The sequence below is a fragment of the Rattus norvegicus genome, chromosome 13 (genome assembly GCF_036323735.1).
Source record: "Rattus norvegicus strain BN/NHsdMcwi chromosome 13, GRCr8, whole genome shotgun sequence".
Taxonomy (NCBI): domain Eukaryota; kingdom Metazoa; phylum Chordata; class Mammalia; order Rodentia; family Muridae; genus Rattus; species Rattus norvegicus.
In genome coordinates, this window is record NC_086031.1 from 65522067 (window position 1) to 65538769 (window position 16703).

At 41.6% G+C, this 16703-nt stretch overlaps 1 protein-coding gene across 6 annotated transcripts in view; it reads right to left on the reverse strand.

Moving 5' to 3' along the window:
* Positions 1-16703, reverse strand: part of Hmcn1 (hemicentin 1) — a 469150-nt gene that overhangs the window by 356535 nt on the left and 95912 nt on the right. For all 6 annotated transcript variants that reach the window (XM_039090457.2, XM_039090458.2, NM_001271292.1 and 3 more), the window contains 1 exon segment: positions 5154-5224. In XM_039090457.2, the coding sequence (XP_038946385.2) occupies positions 5154-5224 (71 nt within the window).

Genomic DNA, 16703 nt, shown 5'->3' on the forward strand with positions numbered 1-16703 from the left:
CCTCATGAAGAATGTGACCCCAGGCAGCCCTCCTTCCTACATATTTACAACTTTATTAATGGCCAAGCCCTGTGTGATCTGAATACCGTTGGTTGTCATTTGTCTTCCCTTCCTTCTCCCCAGAGAGAAAGCGTATTTGCCTTTCAACTTAAGTTCTCTGTCAACCAGATGAAAAGAAATAAAATGCAAGTATAAATACGCAATCAACGTAATGATTTAAGCACAGTAACGTCTGTCTTTTTTGTTAGAAATGTTTAGATAAGTTTTCTCATTCCGTTTCTCAATGGGAAAATAAACTAAGACAGAGGCAATGTTAATGGGCAAGTATTTGATGTACTTCAAGCGGAGTTCTCCTTTCTCATTTTTAAAAACCAATTTAAATCTGAAAAGAATTTTTTTAAATGTCTGCTTTTGCACAAGTCCCAGTTAAGCTGTAATAGACCCACAATCCTTGCTGTACTTGACTCCAGTGATTTGGGGGGTGGGGGGTGGGATGGAGGGTCAGAAAGGTCAGAAAATTATAATATCCAAAAAATCTATCTATCATCCTTCATGAAAGTTTTACAAAATATGTAACATACTTAGTTGCACATACTAATTTATGAAACAATGAAACATTCTCCACAAAAAGAAAAAACAGTACATACTTCTTGTATTATATATGAAGTGTTAATTCAGTCTAAAGTTGTTATTTTTTTTTTACAATTTGGCCCTTACTTAACAAAATTGTTTGCTTTAATTGAAAAGATAAGCATTCACTAGAAACTTTCGAATTAAAATACTCCCTTGGTCTCTTGATGTGTGTAACGGCAGTCAGTGTTGAATGAAAGGAAAAACTGAATATCTGATTTCTTTCTCAACAAGATATTCTAATTGAGCCCTTGTGGATCTTATGACAACAAAAAGCCAAAACAAAACAGCAATAAATAATAATTAATTAAATGTGCCTCGCCCAGTGCAAACGTCTAGAGACATGGACACCAGCTCCACTTCCAAGAGAGTCGTGTCCTCTTTTGTTTTGTTCGGTCTTTTTGGAGGCAAAAAATCAAATGACCTGACATATTGACTGCATCAGATTCAACTCTTGAGTATGCTGGGAAGAATTCTGCCAAGAGAGTCAACGGGGTGTGAGTCAGGAAGCAGGATCCTTCACCCTGGAGACAAATGGTGCAGGGAGGATACGGGCACTCCCTGAAGATCCTTCAAAACACAAGAGGGGAGAGGCAGGAAACAGCGGTGCAGTGCCAGGTCTTATTTGGAATGTAGCTATTTTCAGTCTTTTCAGACTCTTGTGAAGAGAGTTCAGCTGTATTCTTACAGAGGGATAAGTAAGCACTATGAATCTCTTGCTAATCGTTCCTGGGATTGAAATCTCCCTTAAGTGGCCTTTCTGGGTCTCTACAGTATCATGAAAACTGAGGTTGGATTTTTAAGGTATTTTTGCACCATTGAACTTAAATAATTTTGATACAATGTTGCTGCTAATGCTCTTTTTTCTTTAAAGTGTCATTCATTTATCCAACAACTCTTTAGGCCCCAACCTATCACCCTGGTTCTTCCTCCAGATGAAGCACAGGCTACGTGAGAACTACAAGGCTCTTGTGCTCAGGGGTTCACAGAAGAGGTGAATGTAGAGAGGGCAGCAACCAAGAAAATGGAATCCTTGCAGGGATAAACTCTTAATGGGATAAACAATTCTAGACTGAATTTTTTCCTCAGAGAATCTCAACACCTAAAGATTCTTCAATCCTGAGGGAGAAAAATGTGACTACATATTAAATAGCAATTCAATGACCATCATAGCAACACGCTCCAAAGGCAGAAGGATGGGGGGTTACGGATAGGAAAGGTGGTGAAAATCAAGAGATGCTTATGCAAATTCATCTACGTATTCACGAACTATAACTCAGGTCAGTGTGCGCATCAAGACTAACACAAACAGAAGCAACCTCAGAGTTCCCAGTCAAGCTGTTCACCTAACACCACAGCTAGTTAAACATTGTCCTTCAAACTGCAGTTCGACCTGTGCTCATGTGCCTATTCTGTCGTACCTATGCATCCCTCCACTCGCATTCATATATGAGCATCCTCTACATGTCAGGCAACTCCCTCAGAGGACTTAACAGTGTATGATGCATATGTATAATGACGTCAACCATGTTCCTTTGATGTAAACATGGCGGCTGGTCTATGACAAAGAGATAACGAGATTACAACAAGTTTGGAGGACAGAACAGGACTCTGGCGAGATCCCATTCACAATCAAACTAGTGTTTTAAAGGTTTTAAATTCTGTTAAAGGAGTATAGAAGGGATCGAAAGGCACACCAGGCCCAGGAAATGGGTGAGAGTGAAGTTATAGGGAGAGTAGATGCCAGTCCCTTGAGACAGAACACAGAGCCTGGGGAAAGAGTGACCCAAGAAAGGGATGAGAGATAAAACAGGTCTCAGTCATTCCAACCCACAGGGAGTATTTGTGGAGGCCCAGCAGGGCTCAAGTCAGTAACAGCATATTATGCAGAAATGTTCAGAGTTGTATTTTGAAACTTTCACCTACAAAGTCAAGAAGGGCCTGAAAAGTCAGAGGAGGAGCAAATTCAAAAGCATCCCATAGGTGATTTCTCCATTACTTCAGATCAGTAATCATTGGGATTAGGATGTGTTGGGAGAGAGAAACTCAGCTGATTTTAAAGAGGTTTATAACATTTTTAAAAAGGACTTACAAACATTAGCATAAGAGGCCAGTGAGGGGTGCATTAACAATGAATCAGATATTTGGTTGGATAATAGCAACATTATAACAACATTTACAATGTGAAAACAGGAGACAAAGACCAAGGATTAAGGGCCACGTTTGGAGAACTATACAAGGAACTCTCACGAGTCTCACTTTAGAGACAGTCACCTTGACATCCAAGAGATTAAAGTGAGGATCTGTCATGGAAAAAGACTAAGGTTCGAAACAAATATGATTGTGTACAGTTTTACCTACAGACAGGACATAAAATGAAGAGAAACTGGTATCCAGTTCCTAAAGCTTAAGAAACCCCAATATTTGCTGGTCAGTTTGCAGGACAGAGGCATTCCCAAGAAGCTGCACATTAAAAACAAAACAAAAACAAAAAACAAAAACAACAATGAAAAAAGGGGAGAGGAGAAAACTAGAATGGGTGAGTTAAAAAGAAGTGTTGAAGAAGAAGAAGGAGGAGGAGGAGGGGGAGGAGAAGGAGAAAGAAGAAGAAAGAAGGAGAAGGAGGAGGAGAAGAAGAGGAGGAGGAAGAGAAGGAGGAGGAGGAGAAGGAGGAGGAAGAGGAGGAGGAGGAGAAGGAGGAGAAGAAGAAGAGGAGGAGGAGGAGGAGAAGGAGGAGGAGGAGAAGGAGAAGGAGGAGGAGGAGGAAGAGGAGGAGGAGGAGGAGGAAGAGGAGGAGGAGGAAGAGGAGGAGGAGGAGGAGGAGGAAGAGGAGGAGGAGGAGGAGAAGGAGGAAGAGGAGGAGGAGAAAGGAACAACATTCTGAGGGACCCAGAAGCCAAAGGTTTCATTTCCATGTGCCTGTATGGGAAACTAAAGTCAGCCATTTGTTCTGCGTAGAGCACTTGCTGAGAGAGCCACTGTAATAGGATTTGTAATAGTTACAGGATAAAGTTTCAAGGAGTAAGACTTTAAATTGTCAGCAAAAAGAACTGGAGGTCAAACTAAACAATGAAACAGACTTATGAGAATGTAAGGGACTGAAGTGATGGCTTCACACACCCCTACTAGGCCTCAGCAAATACTCGTGGTGGGTTGGAAAGACTGAAACCTCTCTACCTCTCGTCCTTTTCTTGGGCCACTCTTTTCCTCAGGCTCTGTGTTCTACCTCAAGGGACTTGCATAGTCCTCCCCATAATGTTGGCCTCACTCTTCTTCCAGGACTTGTGCGCATACTGGTCTCTCTGCACGGGAACTTCCTGTCTTTACCCGCTTCTGCACTCCCTTAGCAGAATTTATAATCCCTAAAATGCTCAAAGTCTTATCTTGTATATGATTTCTTCAGAGTCCTGCTCTATACTCCAGGTTTGTTCTTATCTCCTAGAGCAGGTGGTACCTTGGGCTGTGTTGTGAGACTTCCCTGGCCGCCCTTGGCAACTGGTAGGTAAGCACGAACCACGCAGACAGTCTCGAGCTTTTGCCTTTGGAACTGAAAAGCAGTGTGCAGGGAAGCCAGAACAATGTTTTAAAATGATAAATCTCTGCACCAGATTGGTGGAAAGAGAAATACCAAAATGTCTAATAACCTGGGAGAAGCATGTGAGCCCTGTGACGGAACGTCCTGGTGGACGTAAGGACATAGACTTAACTATGAAGCTGCATTGGTTTCTCTGCAGACAGTGTGCTGACGCAGATGTCTGAATCAATTATTTGAGAAACAGGAGACTTGAAACACTGGTAAGATCCAGTGTGTCTGTGAAAATCAGGACTAAAATGTAGCAGAAGTTCACTGAGATGGACCAGTGATGGATTAAGGAGTAAAGAGGTGCTATCTGAGTAGGGTGTTAGCACACAGTCGCTGGGCATGTAATAGCCCTGAGGGAAAGGTAACCATGAACAAGCTCCTGTGAGTCTAGAGGAACCACGTAAAGTGACAAAAGGCTCTGTAAGATGAGAGCTGCGGAAGCCACTGGAAGATTGGAGTAAAACTGCCTCACAGAAGTAAACTGTTTTTAACGGACGGATCTAGCAGCACCAAGGGGCAATACACACCAACTCATTCTCCAAGGACTGCCTTCAAATGACACTTGAATGCATGCTATGGGCCTTTCCTATTAACCGTACGATATTTACACTCAACAATTCTATATGGACAATTTAGAGGAAGGAGAATCACAATTGCCTCACTTATGTCTTTTATGTTGTGAGAAAGGGAGGGGACCAGTGTAGGGCTGGACTCAGCAAACGGTTCCTATAAAGAAGCCAAACGGCCTCTTCCAGAACTTCTCAGCTCTACTGGGACAGGGCAAAGGTGGCTGTAGGTGCTGCCCAAACGAACTTACTCTATCGTATTCTGTAGCTATCGTTTCATCCATTCTAGACATGGGTGGGGAAAGAACATGACATTTCTTGAGTCCCAAATGAAGAAAGCCATCCAAAGATAAATGAGTTCCCATTTCACTCACCTGAACATACAGTTCTCTCAGTTCATACTGAAATTTTTTCGGATCTGTGGTAATTGTCACTGGACCGATTTCTGTGGAGATTTGAAAAAAAGGGGGGGGGCATAGATCAATGAACAGTAACCATTAACATTTAAAGACTTTACTGTGTTTAAAAATGCCTTTCTCTATGTAGTATATAATTATTGACTAATAATAGGAAAAAGGTTAAAGACTCATTTTATAGCTACTGAGAGATAGTTCATAAGTAACTATGAATTGTGCATGTCTAAAACAGAACATTTTTAACCTCAGGAAACATAGGACATTGTCAGAAATGCCACAAGGTCTCAAAACAAAATTTCTTTTTAATTTCAACAGTCATAAAATATTTACATGACCACTAAGACCTAAATGAATCAATCAGGTATTCACCCTATAACTCAGCTTTCTATACTATAGAGAAAAATTCATCCTGGCTAGTTCAAAATAAGATGCACTGCTAAGCCAAAGGGGGAAGGAAGAAAAGAGGAAAATGGCCATTCAACACCCAGCACACAAGGTGTCTTAAGACCTTTGAGAGGCACAGATATGAAGGCATTAGCCATGAAAAAAAAATACTCCTCATAACTTCTTCCCTGTGTTTGGGATAGCTAGGTCTCATTATCGATTTTCTCCTGAGCTTGTTTGAATACCTTTGGGGCTGTGTTTACTCTAACTAGTCCCAGAGGTACTGAGCAAGCCACTGCTTCTAACAGCAGCATCTTGGGACTGTTGTTTCCCATACAAAGCCATGACTTGTGATTTCAGTCAAGTGCAAAGAAGCAACCTGAATAGCAGCTTGTACTAAGACGGTTATAAACACACGTGTACACGAATATATGCATACAGATGCAACAGGTGTGCACACACATTATTTTGGGCATCATAGCAAATACTCTCAGTACCTGAAGCTTATTCTTAAAAAAAAATTTTTCAAATACATAATTAAAAGTGCCCATATACAGATACCATTCACCTTTAGGAAAACTCGTCAGTGTATTTGAGTCGTAATATTAAAATTCATCTGGGTAGCACGCAGAAAGACATAACATTTAAATTCTCAAGGAAGATATAGGATGCACTGGAAATCACAGCGGGCAGTGGCAACAAAAAACTAAAAGAAGTCTCAACAGTTAGCTTTTGTTAAAAGACAGTTCGGTTTCCGAAGCATATTGGATTTTATACTTCAAAGGATAATCACTAATTAGCCAGGCCTTGCTACATACGGCTTGAAAGCAGACTGTAGAGTTTTTAAAAAATAATGAGATAAATTGGAAAGGAGCATAGGTCTCTGCCATGACCTATGTAATTTTTCTAAGAAATGGCACAAGCTAAAGTATCTTTGGGCCTTCCCTATAGATTAGACACCTCGAAATCCGCAAAGGGGAACAGAGAACTGATTGGCTAAACCCCTGTGCAAATGCAAACATCTGCATTCCATACAAAGCCGAGTGGCCATTAGCCACGTTCTGAGTGTATGGAAAAATGAGCGAAGCCTATTCCCTCAAAACTAAACAAAGGCATACTTCGCAAAGGAATGCAAAACAGTGACTGGGCATGCCAAACAGTTACACCCTGACAGATGGATTGTCATCAGCACTGTCAAGCCAGCCTTCTGTTCCTGCATGGCATACGACTAAAGTCATTCTAGACGGTAGAAAGGGATACAAAGAAGATAGGGGCGGAACTGTCTAAGAATAAAGGGGAGGAGGAAGCAGGAATGTAGCTTGCAAAAGTGGTCCCTCTAATGCTCCACGAAAGGGGGTTCTGGAAACGCGCTTGTCTTTAACAATCGGGGTCAGAGGCTCTATTAGAGGAAGAGGACTGGTTAGCCTTCCTTTAGTTACCCAGAGACTGTCAGATGTACACCTGTTTCCAACCAAGATCAGAATCTGCTCTGAAGCTCATTAATAAACATTTTTGCAAACTACTCTGGACAGCCAAGATAAATCTTTTATCGTTTATGAGAAATGCTCGGGAGAGGTAACGGTTTGCCAAGCTGCCATAGTCCTCCAGCTGGAAGCTTCCTTTCCAACTTTTAAAATGTTGAGTGATAGGGCAACTTGGCAACCGCAGCTCTCCTCCCTTACAGTACTGGCTTCCATTCCAGTGTCTCTCTTTACTTAAGGGAGCCCCTCCGTCTGTGTGTCACTGCCAATTTCCTCTTCCTTCTCCCTCACATTGATTTCATTTCCTGCCAGGCTTTCGATGATATTCAGCAGGTATGACTGTGTCCTCTCTTCCTGCCTGAAATGTGGTCTCTGCTGTTCACAAAATTTCATGGGAACTCTCAAAGGCAACCCAAGCTTCCCTTCCTAGGTATCCAAACTTCAAACTCTGTCAGCATCCTTTAGCAAATCTCTCCATCCCCACGGTCCTCCCCTGACCTAGTGCACCTCTCTCTGGGTAAGGCCTCATTTAGAGCGAGTTCTCTTGAATGTTTTCCCTTTCCACTAATGTCCTTTATTGTCATCTCAATAATTTTGACTGTAATAAAGACAATGGAAGACTAAAAGTGACTATCAGAATTGCAGATATCTCTTCCATATTGCTCTGTAGATTTATTAATCTTTAGGGCAAGTTTATTTTTTTTATTTTATTTTTTACAATCCACCGGTTATCCCCTCCCAGTCTGCCCTCCCACACCTCCATATCCCATTCCTCCCCCACTCTGTCTCCATGAAAATGGCCCCACCCACTCATCCACTAGGTCTCCCCACTCCCTGGAACCTCAAGTCTCTCCAGGGTTAAGCGAGTCTTCTCTCAATGAGGCCAGACCAGGCAGTCCTCTGCTGCATGTGTGCCAGCAGCCTCAGACCAGCTAACCGGACCAGCTAATCTATGCTGTCTGATTGGTGGCTCAGTGTCTGAGGGATCTCAAGGGTCCACTGAAAACTCAACCTATTTAATAAAAACGCACACTGAGGTATCCACCAGCCTCACAAGAGGAGTACAGAGCTAGGAGAGGGACGAAAGTCCTTTGGTCTCGTTTACCCCACAAACCAAACATTTTGAGGTACAGAGAAGATGAAATGGAAAATTTGGGGTGTCAACAAAAGAGGTAAAGACAGCTAACATTTCCTACATCGATGGGCCTAGGCAGCTCACCGGCTTTCTCTCCCATGTGTTTTATGAATGATTGTACCATTGTCCATACTGTCTTCTATTTCTCTGTCTTATAGATGAAACGGGTCATAATTGGAACCCTTACTTGGAGGTCTAGAACCCTCTATCATTGTATGCCATGATAATTTCTTAATAAGCAATAGAAAACCATCTCCGTTGCCTAGTAAATGCTGTAAGCAAACACAAATGAAACCTTGGGAAAGAGACCTCCCTGGAAAATTGCTGTGCAAACCTACATCAAATGCCTACTTGACAGTTAACAAACATACCCTTTGCCTTCAAAAACTTCACAGTCTACAAGGGAAAGTGAAATGTAGACTTGTAACTATGCCACAATGCAGCGAGTACACAAACGGAATTACGAGAAACTACTTTAAGTTGAGAAAGAACTAAGAGACTTGAGTGTGACTCCCTGTGCTTATGGGCTCAGCACTTGGGAGCTTGAGGTGGGAGACTCTCAAGTGTGAGGACAGCCTATGGGCTACATAGGAAGACCACGTTTTAGCCACTGTGCTCCAAAAGAGAAACTAAGGGATACCTCATCTGAAAAGCAAAGTCTGTAGATTTCAAAGTAGAGGCCAGAGAAGATCCTTTTTAATTTGAATTTCTTTGAAAGTCCATGAATGAAATTTGCAATGCATTCCTATAATTAATCATGAGTTACTACCTATGGCTGTATTTGCAAGTATATTTAAAACTTGAAAGAATCCATAACATACATCGTACCCCTCAGAGTCTTACAACAGCCTCCTGAAGTAGCTAGAATAGACTAGGGAATAGAATAGATTAGGGAATCAAACAGTCACTCAACCTCTTGAAGGACCATAGTATCAAAAACCTGCAACAGCATTTACCCCGTGATTCTGGTTGTTAAACCATTTTCATGTCTCTTTATCTGGGTGCTTACATCAGCATCCAGAGAGGTGAATCCCAAGACGATTGAAAGACCAAAGTTTGGGGGCCTAGCTGCTAAATTTTCACCTTAAGTCCATCATGGACTCCTTGCTAAGCTAAGATCAGTAATGATTGATCATGACCTGAATATTTCTTATGTCTGGTATAACCACAGTGTTTTCACTTTGAATAAATGGTTGATAGACCCAATACTTTAATTTCCATACAATTTATTTTTAAAAACAAATCATGTTTAGAACATATATGTGTCATAATTCTGAAGAGCTCTTTTGATTTTTTTTAAATCACCTTAAATTCTAAGACGGGCTTGCCTTATCTCGATAATTTCGCTATTTCCTATTTCCCGGGGCTTTATCGAAGGCACTGGATTTTGTTCCAGCATCCCAGCCATTGTTCTCCTAATCTGAGATGCTGGACCTACTTGAGAAAATAACGGAAAGAAATTCACAATGTAGTATTTTCTTACATTGCTTCATTTGGCAAGATCAGTATCCAGCTCCTCACTTCCTTTTTCCTTTCCACACACAGATTTCTGGCCCTGACAGTGTTTCCACTTTGCTTGGAGCAGTTTCTTGATAATGAGAGCCTCTGTCTGCCCTTGCTGCAACCTTCAGGGTGTCTGCTTGCTCTCGCAGCTCCAATTGTGGTTTGTGGTGTTTCCCCCTCAACTTAATGTTGATAGACGCAAATAAGAAGGCGAAAGTGACCAAGAAGTGAATTGCCCCAAAGCAGTGTGTACCAACAGGGCTTGGCCAACTAAAAGCCAGATTCTAACTGTGACTTAAAATAACAACAAATATCTTAACAGAAGTCTGAACCAGCATCTGAAAAGAGACCATCAAATAATTTACAGAAAGGAAGGAAACATCTTCAGTCTCTGAGAAAGAAAGAGAGACCCTAGGGCTCAAGAGACAACAGGGAAGGGACCTGATAGAGTGGCCGCCTGAAGTTAGGTTAACAGAGTGACAAACAACAGAGACAGCTGCCTCAAATTTCCTCTCACCTTAAACTGAACTTAACCCACTTTCTAAAAATCATATTCTCAATTTACTACAAGCCAATTCTAAATGATTTTTGTGTGCAGAAATGCTAGCATATATGTGTGTGTGTGTGTGTGTGTGTGTGTGTGTGTGTGTGTGTGTGAGATTCAAAGCACTAAAGTTGTTTTCTGAATAAAAATAAAGAAATCATGTTTTCTGTTAGGGAGATGCAATGTAAACCAGATCCATAATTATGCTCAGTTGGAAATACTTCCTTCTCTTTCCAGATTCTCCATCGCTGTCCTGTCCCATCTTAAGATGATCCGCATCAAATCAACAAGAGCAGAACTTATGTGTGCGTCTGAGCTGAGCTGGGGCCAAGTCCATTCCTCCTCTCATTAGAAGAGGCACCTGTAGGGAATCACTGAACGGCCTTAATGACTCTTTTGGCCACAGAGTGCTCTACGTTCAGTGCATTTTGTAAAATTGGAGTCAGAGACAAATTCATGAGAAACAGGTTGTCTAACGTCGACTAACTAGCATTCTGTGAGACTATTCAGAAAGGCCATGCATGGAACAAGCAAGCCGCGTGATAACCTCAGTGCGTGCATTCAACGGAACTGTGGGCAGTATGTACATAACACACAGACGGGTGCAGCTCATTTATTCTGAGCTCCTGAACAGGATGTAGGAAAAAATAGCAAATGAATTCAGCAGGGCTACACGGCTCCTTAGAACGGGAAGTGAAGAAGAATGCCTTCATAGCGGACAAGGAAGATGGGGTACGCAGAGTAGGCTGTTATCGCTTAGATTGGACTTTGACCAGAGCATCAGCAAACGCCTTTGTATAAACAACCCCGGGGTTTTTTCACTGCAACGAAATACAGACTTTCCATTTTGCATGTAATCCTAAACATAAAATTAGATGTTTTAGCATCCAATATGTGTGCATGCTGGTAAGGAGAGGTGGGAAGACATTTTTAATTCATCTGTTTAATGAGATTTGATTAAACAACATTTCTAATAAAGATCAGGGTATTGCAAAGGCCAAGTACAAAAAAAAAAAGGTCATATCCAAGAACACTTCTTAAATATAGTGACTATATTATTATAAAGAAGTGTTTCTTAATGTTAGAATTAAAATTTTGAAATTTTTTTGTATGCGTGCATACGACTGTGTTATATGAGTGAATGTTTGTATTATGAGAGTGTGTAGAGTTTGTGTGTTGGGTCAGTATATGTGTATATGAGTAACTGTATATGTCTGTGTGTATGAGTACGTTTGTATGTATGAATGAGTGTGTATGTATATGGGTGTGTGTATGGGTGTGTGTGTATGTGTGTGTGTGTGTATGCGTGTGTGTGTGTGTGTGTGTGTGTGTAGCAATAATAGGTTTTCATGTGGATTTTTCAAACATGCTTAGTGTTATTATCTTCCCACCCTATCCTTTGCCATAGCTTCCCACTCTCCCTAATAATAATTGGAATAATTATGATCATCCCAGAGGATTACGATCATCCCAGAAGCCATAGGTTACCAATTAAAAAGCCCAGTGTTCGGTGTGGATTACCTCACTTGAGTTATTTGGGAGTATCATACACACTCCCTAAAAAAACAGGCTACTGACATTGGGCTTGGTTGCCCACCAGAACTTGATGGTAAGCCACCCATTGCTTACAATACTCTACAGGACATGAGAAATCAACTTGATCTTGACCACGAAGCTTCCTTCACATGGCTGGTTTGCACAGCACTAGTGCCATGTAGGTTGTTGAAGGAAAACTTGATCAGCATTCTTACTCAGCTGGTAACCCTGTGAATTGCAGTAATGACCAACATGGCATCGTGCCAACACACCATAGGTGCAACTGTGGCACCAATGTGCTGGAGTTGACCAAGCACTTGCTGATTAGAATGAAGGCCTATTCTCATTATCCCACTAAACGAACATACTACCAAACTCCGAATTTGTATCTTTCATCTGTAGATTAGTACAACTCTCAGTCCTCGTGAGGGACGGTTCATTGTGCAGTAGACTGAAGTTGATGCGGGAACTCACTACTGGTCTAACTACAGACAATGTTGGTGGGATGCTCTCCACAAAAGAGGGGCAGAAAGTTTGTAAGAGCCAGAGACCAAGGAGGACCAGCATGCAACAGTGTGTTTTCAACATTACAGGACTTCTGCATTCATGAACTCAGAGCAGCCGTGGATGCCCACACAAGACCAAGTCATTCAACCTTCCAGCATGGAACATGGAGTTCACAAGACTCTACCTCACCCTGACGAGCTACTGAGAGATGATGGCTTCTGAGAGGTTAATCTGACTCTGTTAAAGTCCACATGTTTATGAATATAGAGAGAGTACAAGAAAGATTCAGTGAGTTAAAAAAAAAACTAAGAAGACACGACGTTATGAGATGGGGAGCTATGGCGATAGTAAGGGCAAAGGATAAGGGTGGCTTTGGTAAAATTATATTGGAATTCTCAGAATTAAATGCTGAAACTGCAGGCATGTGTCAGCACACATGGCAAGATCATGATCTTAATTCTTTGAGGGTAGACTGAAGCATAAACTAATGCTGAGGCATGAGGATCTCAAATTTGAGGATAGCCTGGGCTACACAGCAAGGCCCAATGCCATAAATGTCCTCGCGAGGACACTGATCACCATGAAGGACCAGGTGGAATGATGGTAAGAGCCAGAGGTTGCTTTCGCAGCCAGGAATTAGAGTTTTACAACCGTGACAAGGACGTTTTATATTCAGACCAGCTGTGACGGCATTCGTAAGATGGGCACATTAAGCCAGTCAAAGTCCCAACATGAATGGCGGAAGGGCTCACAAATCCTCACCCCTCACTGAGGAGCTGTTGGCAATTGGTGGCTGTTGGGTGGTAGTCAGAGGGCTTGGATAAGGCCTGTGATAGGTGGGCCATGTTCCAATGGCCGGCTCTACATCTAGGGACCTACAGGCAGCACTAAATGGACTCAGTGGGTTTAACAAATACAGGAACGTGGACAGGAAGAGTGGGAGTGGGTATAGAAGAAGCTAGAGGAGAGGAAGTGTGGACACATTTAATCAAAACACTGAACACTCATGTGTGAAATTCTCAAAACTGAAATTGTTAAGAGAAAAAGTAATAATAAATTGCTATGTTGGACAATTTTTAACACTGATACTCTTTGAAGTAAATATACAAATCCGTTCAAGGAAAACTATGAAAAAAAATGATTAGTTAAGAATTAAACATCTATGTATTTTCCAAGTATTTACAAAAAATTCCAATTATTTTTGAGATTTGCACATGTTGGGAGAATAGGCTACACTTCAGTCTTGATTGTTTCCATAACAACCAAACAAACGTATGCACACTTTCTATTGTGTTTTCAAGAAAAAAATCTAGTTAGTGATCCAGAACCATATTTGCAAAGTGTTTTATTTACAAAAAAAAAAAGGAGATGGGTTAACTTATATGATGGGTGTGTAAATGACATGTATGTGGTTTCCTCTATATGCTTGAACCGATTCAAAGCAATAGAAATAATTTGAGGATAGCTTCAGCAGTCAAGAAAACGTACAAGCAAATGATTTAAAGGAAGTCTTGATTATGAGTCTCAGAAATATCTGGGTGTGCCCGGGCAGCTGCATGGATTTATGGCCAGTGCATTTGTACAAGGCCCAGCTCTCAGCAGAGCCCCTCCCTCGAGTCTAATGCTTTGCAGTCGCTACTCTGAATGACTCTTTTCTTTTGACTTGCGTTTTGTAAGTGCAGTTGATGGAACAATGGATCCAGATGATAAGGCTTCACGTCCTGGCTAATGCCTAAAGTCTGCCACCTTCCCACCATATTCCAGAGCAGATTCTCAGCCTCGGACTCTCCCGTTCCCAGATTATGCCACTCAGTACTCAATGGATTCAAACCAGTTGTCACCTTCAACCCCACACGGACCAGGATGTGCACAAGGATCAGGACCCTCGGGCACCCTGCACTGTCCTAGAGCAGTTCTCGCAGAATGCAAACCTTGCTCTGGGGTGGCTGAACCACATCAGTGGCTGAGGCCAAGTCTTAAGTCCCTCAGGCTCTTCAGGAACTCTGGATCTAAACATACCCTGGCGACCGGGTTTAAAGAATGCTCTGGGTTGCTCATCCATCAAAGATTGGGGTTGCTGGGAAAGACAGCTGGCTCAGCTTCGCTCACTGAACACATTTGGGGTACAGAACTTGCGTCTCAAGGCTCGCATGAGGGGTAACGTCACCTGGCAGCTCTGCCCTGGGTCAAGTGTATCCCACATGATGAAGAACCTCATATGCTCAAGCTATGCTTCACTTAACCCAGAAGCAGCCATGTGCACCAGATTGCTGGTGCAGACACCATGCCAGAAGGGACAGGGTCTCTGTCTTTGCTGCAACCCTCTGAAAGCTGGTTTAAATTACTAGCATGGCTTTTTACCATCCATCTTTATTTTTGTGGAATAAATGCAAATATCACAGCGTTTAACTGGTATGCAGATTTACTCAAATGACACAATTCATATTTTGTGGCTGATCCCAGATGGCGTCTACAGCTGTCCAAAAGGGACAAACACAAGCCAGATAAAGGAACGCCGAAGAGGAAACCGTTTATAATCCCAGCAATGGCATGAACACTGAAGGTTTATCATGAAATTATGTTAGAAAGGACTCCCACGAAATGGCGTAAGCCATTTTTAAGGAAGAGGAAAACCTAATTATTAAAATATATGTATTCTGAAGTTCATTTATTGACCTAAGATATTTAAATTGTTAAATATATATTCTCAAGAACTTTGTGCTGCATTTTAAAAAATGGCAGTATTGCTCTTAAATTTACTTTTGAAACAATAAAGGTGATCGATCAATGAAAACCAACTAAGGAAAGAGTGAGGGACATCACATCTCTCAGGAAGTGAGAAGACAGCAGCACTGCTGTTCAACTATGGAGCAGGGTGGGTTCACACATAGACAAGTGCGTACAATGGGAACCTTTACCTTAAAACTAACTCTGGACTCGTCAGGAGGCTCAGAGAGTAAGGGCGTGTTTTCAGGAAACTTTGAAACCTAGAACTACAACTCAAAAGGACAACTCCAAGAAGTTGTCCTCTGATCACAAACTGACTGTGACAGGTATGCTCCTGCACGCGCACACACACACACACACACACACACACACACACACACACACACAAAGAGACAGACAGACACACAGAGACAGACAGAGACACACACGCAAACAACACAAATGCACAAATAATTTCTTTAATTCTAACTTTAATTCATATTTTGCAGTACATGGCAAGACAAACTCTAAATGGATTAATTGGTTAACTATAACTGATATGATTATTTAAACAAATCTAAATTAGAACATATAATAATTAGAATACATATCTAGATTCTATAGGCAAAAATATTCTACAAGAACATTTCCTATCTCAAGGTGACATAATAAATTAAAAACATAGATATGAACATCCAAAAAAATAAATGAATTTTAAAAACTGAAGTAAAACACAAAAGTAAAATTTGGCAACATTCTTACCAACGATTAGTGTAAATTAGGCTATGTAGTGTCTGGAGAGTGTTCAAGTTGATAAAAGGAAGCGAAGTGTTAAATACCACGTAAGGGTGTGGGCAAGGGCATGAACAACACTCCAACCCAGTGAGTGTGAAAGGAGTGCCAACTGCTGCACACACAAAACACACCGGGCAAGAGGGAGGACTTTACTCACACCAGAGTCATGATGAACCTGGAACGTCTGTACTTTTGCTAACATTATGTATAGTTACCATGGTGTGTTGTGTGTATCATAGGTATTATAAGTCCTAAAGACACTCGTAATAAATTCATTTTCCTGTGACAGTTCACTGGAAATAAAAGGACACTGTCATCATCGGAATATGAATGAGAAGGGTCAACACTGGAGAAGCGATTAAACTACACAACTTTCTAAAGACTGATAGAGGGTAGCTAAGTGTCACTGCACACGGAAGTGCACACCAACGTTTATCTTTAACATTAAAAGGCAAACGGCATTGCAGATATTAACTGCAAAGTCCTGTGTGCAAAGGCACACAGGTTTAAGCACAAATTCTGAAAGGCGACACCAATAAAAATGGGTGTTTGGACTTGATAGAATAACAAAGACTTTTTTATTTTTCAGTTTTTTTTCTAAGCGGGGGGCTGGGGAAATGGCTCAAGATAAGAACACTTGCCAGGCAAGTGTGAGGAAGTGAGGTTAGATTGCCAGCGTACAAATAAAAGCTAGGCATGGCCACGGGGCCTGTGATCACATTAGAAGGCAGAGACAGGCAGATCCTGACAATTCTCTGGCCACCTAGAGTAGCCAAAACAGCGAGCCACTGGTTCAAAGTCTCAAAGAAGTAAGGAGGAGAACATGAAGGAAGGCATCTCACATGCAGGCCTGGTTTCAGCACGCACATACATAAATGTGTGCACCCTCATACTCACATGCATCAACATACACACAC